Source organism: Diabrotica virgifera, chromosome 6, assembly GCF_917563875.1.
Source record: "Diabrotica virgifera virgifera chromosome 6, PGI_DIABVI_V3a".
Classification (NCBI taxonomy): Eukaryota; Metazoa; Arthropoda; class Insecta; order Coleoptera; family Chrysomelidae; genus Diabrotica; species Diabrotica virgifera.
Window position 1 is genome coordinate 197659905 of NC_065448.1, and position 8691 is coordinate 197668595.

At 30.3% G+C, this 8691-nt stretch overlaps 1 protein-coding gene across 1 annotated transcript; it reads left to right on the forward strand.

Moving 5' to 3' along the window:
* The first annotated feature begins 1664 nt into the window (after positions 1-1664).
* LOC126887108 (angio-associated migratory cell protein) lies at positions 1665-3014 on the forward strand. The gene has a single exon (XM_050654450.1). The coding sequence runs from the start codon at positions 1792-1794 to the stop codon at positions 2923-2925; it is 1134 nt and encodes a 377-aa protein (XP_050510407.1). The 5' UTR covers positions 1665-1791; the 3' UTR covers positions 2926-3014.
* Positions 3015-8691: the final 5677 nt, after the last annotated feature.

An 8691-nucleotide genomic window follows, 5' to 3' on the forward strand; every position in this document is an offset into this window, starting at 1 on the left:
GTATAATAAATAGTATAGTTACTTAAGTCATAGTTAATTACTGTTTATCGAAAATGGAATGGGCCGAAGACGAAATTATTACATTAATAAAGGAATACCGTAAACATTCCAATTTATGGGACCCCAGAAATGCAGAATACAAAAAGAAAATAATTATAGTATCCATGTTATTTATAGTATCATGTTATTTATAGTATCATGGTATCCATATAACAGACGTGTTTTAAAATGGGCGTGGACCACGGTTCTTAGACATTACTACGGTTGCCTAAATCGACTAACCAATGAACATTAAGGGTGAGATTACGTCACGAGAGTTTACTGTCATTTGAATCGTAATATGATTTTTTTCGAATCCTGAGAAAACCAAGTATTTTAGAAAAATTTAAACGCAGGATGCAAGATTACATTATTACCGAGGGCGGAAAGCCTCTTACAAGCAGATTTTATTGAATGAAATATTTGAAATTAAATATCGCACTTCTCTTTTATTTTCAGCCCTGTAACTTATTAAAATAAACATTATAGAAGTTTTCAGGGACTTTCAGCCCTCGGTAATAATGTAGTCTTTCATTCTGAGTTTAAATTTTTCAAAAATATTTAATAGTTTTCTCAGGATTCGAAAAAAATGAATACAATTAAAACACATTGAGAATTTTGACATGCGTCAAAGTTTTGCATTAACTCGATGTAAAATTCTGAACTGTTGAATTCCAGCTTCCCTAATAATTATTTTACATCAAAAGACATTAGAAACTATTTGAAGAGGATTGAAATCTGTATTGGAAATAACTGTTAAAATTGGTCTACGTAATTAAACATATTCCAAAATTTTGTAAAAATGTAATACATTTTAGTTTTCAGCCCAAACTTAGGCCACACACAATGCAATAATGTTCACATTTTTGAACTGTCAATATTTTTATTTTATCATCTACTGTTTAAAAACAATACAGTTGATAAGATACCCTCAGTTGCGGAGAAAGGATTAATAATAAAGATTTTTTTATTCAGTCAATGGTGTGAGAACTGTCAGTTAAATAGTAACGTGTGGCCTTACTTTTACACGCATACCTATTGTGGCAAATGTATCATATTTTTCAAAATTTTGGAATGCATTTAAATCGTAGAACAATTTTAACTTTTGATTTTAATACAGATTTTAATTCTCTACAAGTATTCTCTCATGACTTTTGATGTAGAATAATTAGGGAAGCAGGAATTCAACAATTCAGAACTTTACATTGAGTTTCCTATGGCCCTTTTTGCGATTCGCCACCCGGTATAAGATAAAATGTGTACTATTTGTCTTATTATTTCATAATAACACAAATAATACACATATATACACAATAACACACATTCAATGATCGAAAATAATTTAAAAATATGGGAATGTAAACTCTTGTGACGTAAAGTCAAAAATATAAGTCTCCCCACAACCGTCGGACAAGACAACCGTAATAAAGTCTAATAACCGTGGGTGTGGACAGCAAAGCAATGCAACCAATGCGAACCGCAGAGTACTGTTCTATAGAACTGTTCGCGAACCACTCTAATTTTTGGTGTATACGTCTTGTTCGGTTACAGCTCGCAATAGTTCGCGAACAGCTCGCGAGCTGTTCGTGAACCGCAAATTTGGTGTGGACGCGCCTTTACTGTCACAGTGACATGTGACGATGTGATGTGACATGAAAAGAGGTTAGGTCGTGTTGATAAAATTTAAACAAATATACTTAAATTGTACATACTTTCATTTATTAAATTAAGTTGTAAAATCTAGTAATAATTATGGACGAAGACTTCGACGAGGACGACTTCGAAGAACTAATATTAGACGATGATGGAGTTATTTACGAAGAGGAACCTGTTGAACATATGTTAGATGATATCAGTCTACAAGATCAAAATAATGAAGAAATTGAGGAACAAATAATTGATGTATCATCCCTCACTCTCCAAAAACACAAAAAAGCCGTTTTTAGTTCAGCTTTGAGCAAAGATGATACGTTAGCCATAACAGGGGGAGAAGATGATATAGCTTATCTCTGGAACACTGAAACTGGTGAAGTACTATTTGAATTTTCAGGCCATAAAGATTCTGTTACTGAAGTTCATTTTAACTTTGATGGTCAATATGTCACTACTGGTGATATGGCGGGTATGATACAAGTATGGAGTTTAAAAGAGAAAAAACTAGCATGGTGTTATGAAGGAGATGATTTGGAGTGGTTGAAGTGGCATCCGTTAACAAATGCTTTATTTTGCGGTTGTCATTCAGGAGATATATATTTATGGCAGATACCACAAGGTAATTGTAAAGTTTTGGTTGCTCAAAATAATTCTTCTACAACATGTGGTGTAATATTACCTAATGGTAAACAGATCCTTGCTGGGTACGATGATGGAAACGTTAGGCTTTGGAACATTAAAGAATGTAGTGTTGAGTGGAGCAATAATCAAGCAGAGTCTGTGACCAATCTAGATATTAATCAGGAGGGAACTTTAGCTATATCTGCACCAGAATCTAGATTAATGAAGCTAAGCGATGGTAAAACAATTTCTATTTTATTACCTGACGGTGAAAAGGAAGTAGAAGTTGCACTATTTAATTCCACTCTGGGGATAATTGCATCAGGATCAATATCTGGACATCTCTGTGTATGGGAACTTGGTAAACAGACTTTACGACATCAAGCTCAGATAGAATGTGCGGTTACAGTGATGAAATGGGGTAATGATGGTAAAATATTTATTGGTGCTGCCGATGGGGCCGTATATGTATGTGATGTAAAATCTGGATCTTTGTTAGAGACTTTAACAGGGCATCAATCAGATATTTTAAGCATATCTATGTTTAATAATAGTAATAAAATTTTAACTACTTCAGATGATGGTACTGCGAAAATATTTACTTATAAATAATAAATTATAAAGTTTCTACAGTTAGGTACATATTTACTTTTAGAATATTGTAAATATTGATAATAAACAAACTTTATATTTCCTCTTTATTAGCTGGGTTTTAATTGTTTTGTTTTTTTAAGAAAATATTGAATACAGTTGTTCAACTGATCTTTGCACATGCTCACATGCATGAAATTATTCACCAATTGCATTTTATACAAGGTGTCTTTTTTACAGTTTATTCCAAATAGACAAGGCGAAAACGGCGGGTTCGTTGGGAAAAATATTCCCATGAGATTTTTTTGCATAACTACATTCGTGAGACATCCCAGAATAAGCTTCAAGAAGTTGCCCATGTGAAAAGTGAGCCAAATTTTTTCTTTAATCAAATTGCAAAAATCGATATTTTTGGCCCGACAATTTTTTTTTAGGTTTTTTGGAATATTCTGGATAAAAAAGGTCTCTTATAATTTTTCTCTAAAGTTGATCGTTTTTGAGTTATAAGCAATTTAAAATTGAAAAAACGAAAAATGGCGATTTTCAAGACAACTTGGTTAAAAGTTATTATTATGAAGGTCAGAAAGTGCTAAATCAAAGTTTAATGCCCCCCTACAAGATCCTGAAAAACTTTTTGTCATTATTTTATTACTAAGCTGTTATTTTTAAGTAATAATAATGAACGCCATGCACGAGGTAGGTGGCCGTAAATGTGAGTGCAAGTAAGATGCACAGTTGGACTGCCGGAGTGGCATCTCTCTCGCACTCAGCATTTACGGCCGGCTACCACGTGCATGGCGCTCAATATTATTACTTAAAAATAACAGCTTAGTAATAAAATAATGACAAAAATTTCTGACTTTCATAATAATAACTTTTAACCGAGTTATTAAGCCTTGAAATCAACTTTAGAGAAAAATTATAAGAGACCTTTTTTATCCAGAATGGTCCAAAAAACCTAAAAAAAAATTGTCTGAGCCAAAAATATTGATTTTTGCAGTTTGATTAAAAAAAATATGGCCCACTTTTCACGTGGGTGACTTCTTGAACCTTATTCTGGGATGTCTCACGAATGTAATTATGCAAAAAAATCTCATGGGAATATTTTTCCCAACTAACCCGCCGTTTTCGCCTTGTCTAAAACCCTTTTTTCAGTGCGTCATTAATTTTGACATCATATAAGATTTTAAGAAAGTCGTGAATCGCTGCATGACATTTTAGTTAAATCTGACAGTTGTCAGAATATTTATATGTATTTATCTTTTTATAAATATCAATATTTATATAAATATTTGCCAGAATATCAATATTTAAAATATTTTAAGGAAAAAAATAAATAAATATAGAAATACAATTTCATTGTACAATGTCCGAATATACCAAAAAATATTTATATTTATGTCCTTGACAAATTTCTGACTTAGAATTACAATTGTCATTTTATCCATTAATATTGTGAAAGTACTGTCACGATAGATTAATTTTGTTTCAAATTATCTTTATTCGCATCATGGATTGGTTATTTATTTAGAATATTGTAATTGTCAACCATTATTCATCTACAGTATGTCCCTGTAAGTTGTATCCATATGGAAAACATTTTTATTATTAATTTTACGAAAAAAAGTTATTCTTTATAAAAAGCTCTGCATGGTCCAAAACCTAAGATTTAACCATCAAATATCAAATTTTTTGAATATTATACGAGGTATGTCAAAAAGTTTGAATTTCACTCAAGAGTAAAGTAGCTTTATTTTTCACAATATTGAAAATTGCTATTATGAAAAGTTGTTTGGAATTAAAAACTGTATTATAGTATGCAATTACATCCTTCTAATTGAAAAAAATTTTTTTTTGGAAAATTATGGATAACTAACATTAATTTCAGTTATTTTAATTCAGATAACTCTTTTATTATTAATTTTACGAAAAAAAGTGATTCTTAATAAAAAGTTATGCATGGTCTAAAATCTAAAATACAACCATCTTTTGTCAAATTTGATCAATTTTATACGAGGTATGTCAAAAAATATGAATGTCGCCCAAGAGTAAAATACGTTTATTTTTCACAATATCGAAAATTGTTATTATGAAAAGTTATTTAGAATTAAAAACTATGTTTCAGTATGTATTTACATCCTTCTTATTGAAAAATTCTGAACTATAAAGGTACTTTACTTTTGATCTAAATTTATCTTTTTTGACATACTTCGTATAAAATTGATAAAATTTGATATAAGATGGTTGTATTTTAAGTTTTAGACCATCCAGAACTTTTTATTAAGAATCACTTTTTTTCGTAAAATTAATAATAAAAGAGTTATCAGAATTAAAATAACTGAAAAAATAATGAGTTATCCATAATTTAAAAAAAATTCAATTAGAAGGATGTAATTGCATATTAGAATATAGTTTTTAATTCCAAACAACTTTTCATAATAGCAATTTCCAATATTACGAAAAATAAAGCTACTTTACTCTTGAGTGAAATTCAAACTTTTTGACATACCTCGTATAATATTCAAAAAATTTGATATTTGATGGTTAAATCTTAGGTTTTGGCTCATGCAGAGCTTTTTATAAAGAATAACTTTTTTTCGTAAAATTAATAATAAAAAAGATTTCCATATGGATACAACTTACAGGGACATACTGTATAAGTATAAATCGGTTTAATATGGAAATACCCTTCAACGAATACATAATTTTTGAAGTTCTATGTATAATAATCATGGACATACATTTTTTTCTGTCACTCCGAGCTTAATGCGTTGGAGGGAATTCAACAAATTATGACGCACTGAAAAAAGGGTTTGGGATAAACTGTACTCACAGAAACTAGTATCGCAAAATTAAGCCATAGATACCACAAGTTAAATAAAGATAAGTGATACACCATGTCTTTGATGTATTATTTACTAAGAATTTTGATGTTTTCAGTCATTTTCAGTGACATTGGCCCATTTGTTGTGTTTAAAAATTGGTTTTCATATTAATTATTTAAACTTTTAGTCTTTGTACATTTCATTATAATTTTTATTTTCAAACGTAATTGTTAGAGCCTCCAGTTAAAAGTTGAACTTGTGCCATTGGTTGCTTTTACTTAAGGAGTGACAGTCACCCCCTCTCGGGGTGAAAAATCGCGTGTTCAAAAGAAGTCCGGAAATGGAAAAATTGACTAATTCTAAGCAACTTTTGTTCTACTGAGTTTTTTAACTAAGTCTAACTTTTTGAGTTATTTGCGAATAAAAATGTTTATTTTTTGACAAAAAAAAACAAGTTTAACAAGTTTTCAAGCGGTTTCTCGAAAATAACTAATTAAATATTTTTTCGAAAAAAATATCCCTATCAAAAATGTAGCTTATAAAAAAACGAAAAAAATGGTGTATTAATGAAGTCTATAAACCCAGTAAAAGCAAAGTTGTAGCTCATGAAAATACATTCTTATTCATTAAATTGCACATCGAATATTTCAACGTGAAATAACCAAGAAATTAAGCAGTTTTCGGGAAAGACCTATTAAAACTTTTTAAAGTGTTTAAAAAAAGATTTATTTTTATTTTTTATAAAAGCTTCTAGCATCAAATCTAACTGAGTTACGCCCAAAATAAAGTTGGCCCCTTTTTTATTTATAAAAAGAATCGTGAACATCTCCCCCTATTTAGCGTCCCAAATTAAATTAATCGTTACCGCTTTACCATTTACTTTATATGTGTATTATTCATACGATTATAAGTTAGACCGGTTCGAAGTGCGTATTTTTGAAAAAATTTGGGTTCATAGTAAACAAAATGTTTTCTAAATTTTTGGAAAAATGCTCTTTTTTCAAAATGACTTAAAAAGTATTAGTGATATCAAAAAACCTCAAAGAGTAAAAAATGTACGTTTTGCTTCTATAAAATATGTACTTATGTTAGTTTTATTTTTTTTTTCTGTAAGACAAAAATTGGTTAAGATATGGCTGTTCAAAGTTTGCATACACTCGTAATTAGTGACTCGTTCAAGCCCTTTCAACTAGAACCCTTTCAAAAGTAAGCACTTTAAATCGGTGAAACTTATCATATCATATAAAAAATGCATAAGTAAAGTAAATTGTTTGTAAAGCGGTAATGATTAATTTCATTTGAGATGCTATTCATAGGGGAGATTTTCGCGATTTTTTTACCAAAAAAAGGGCTAACTTTATTTTGAGCGTAACTCGCTTAGATTTGATGCTAGAGACTTTTATAAAAAATAAAAATAAAGCATTTCTAAACACTAGAAAATTTTTAATGGCTTTTTCCCGAAAAGTGCTTAATTTTGTGGTTATTTCACGTGGAAATAATCGATTTGGAATTTGACGAATAAGAACGTATTTTTCATGAGCTATAGATAACTTTGCTTTTGCTGGGTCTATAGACTTCACAAATACACAACTTTTTTCGTTATTTTCTATGCTACATTTTGCTAAGTATATTTTATTCGATAAAATACTTAGATTTTGAGTTATTTGTGAAAAACTGTCTGAAAACGTGTTTTTTTTTGTCGAAAAATAAACATTTTTAATCGCAAATAACTTGAAAAGTATTGACTTTCTTAAAAAACTCTATAGAACGAAAGTTGCTTCGAGTTAGTCAATTTATCCATTTCCGGACTTATTTTAAACGCGCCTTTTTTCACCCCCGAGAAGGGGTGACTGTCACCCCCCAAGTAAAAGTAACCAACGGCACAAGTACAACTTTGAAGTGGAGGGTAAGTAGTAACTAAACCAAATTTTCATACAATTCGGAGTTGACCCCGAAATCGCCGTATTTACCTACCGTTCATTTACTGGGCTAATAAACATTTATTACTTAAAACCTTCACATATTTCGCCTAGAAAAACTCTATAATGTGACTGTAACATGAGCTACATTTTCGTCTGTTTTCGTCATAATAGTTTTTGCCAAATTTTGCAATCCACGGACAGCAAAAAAGTGCAAGGTCAAAAATAAGTAAAATATACTCGATTTTTTTTTGTATATAAAGAAAGGTTCAAGCTTTCAACCGCATTTTGAAAAATTGAAATCGGTCAAATATTTTAGGAGAGTCGAGAGAATTTTTTAAAGTTATGGTGGTGGGGGTAGCTCCTCAGCGTTCCGAGCGAGAAGTGAATCGTTAATTTTTGCTCGACGCGGGGAGGGGCTACCCCCACTACCATAACTTTTCCATAGGCTCTCCCTGTTGACCAATTTCAATTTTTTAAATTGCATTTGAAAGTTTGAGTATTTCTTTATACAGTATGGTGCAAATGAAAAGAATAAATTCGTTATTTCCGTAAGCCGGTGACTATAAAAAATTTCGACTATTTAAAGTGCTTATGTTGGAGCCAGCATAATTTTGTAAATTTCATTTTTACAGAAAAATTCAATTTTTTGCACTTTTTCCTGAACTTTGCATAGAAATCGGCCCACTTAAAAATTTGGTCATTTTTGATGTCTCGACTTTCCTAAACCTGTTGTATGATTTAAGTGATTTTTTTAATATGTTATAGCCTTATCCTTAACAATACCGCTGTAACAATATTGTTGCTAAACAGGTAAATTTTCATTGTATACCATGTGTACGAATCAAACTGTGTTTTTTCTCAAAGTTCGTATCACCCTGTGGGATATTCTAGCATTTATAAAATACTAAAATTAAAACCCAACTATAGCATCATGTTTTCTCAACATTCTGTTTTTTGATTCATTCGTTTATGTTAAACCATAAAAAAGTTAAGCACTTTAACAACTAGCTATCTTTTTCATCAATAATGGGTGTTTTTAA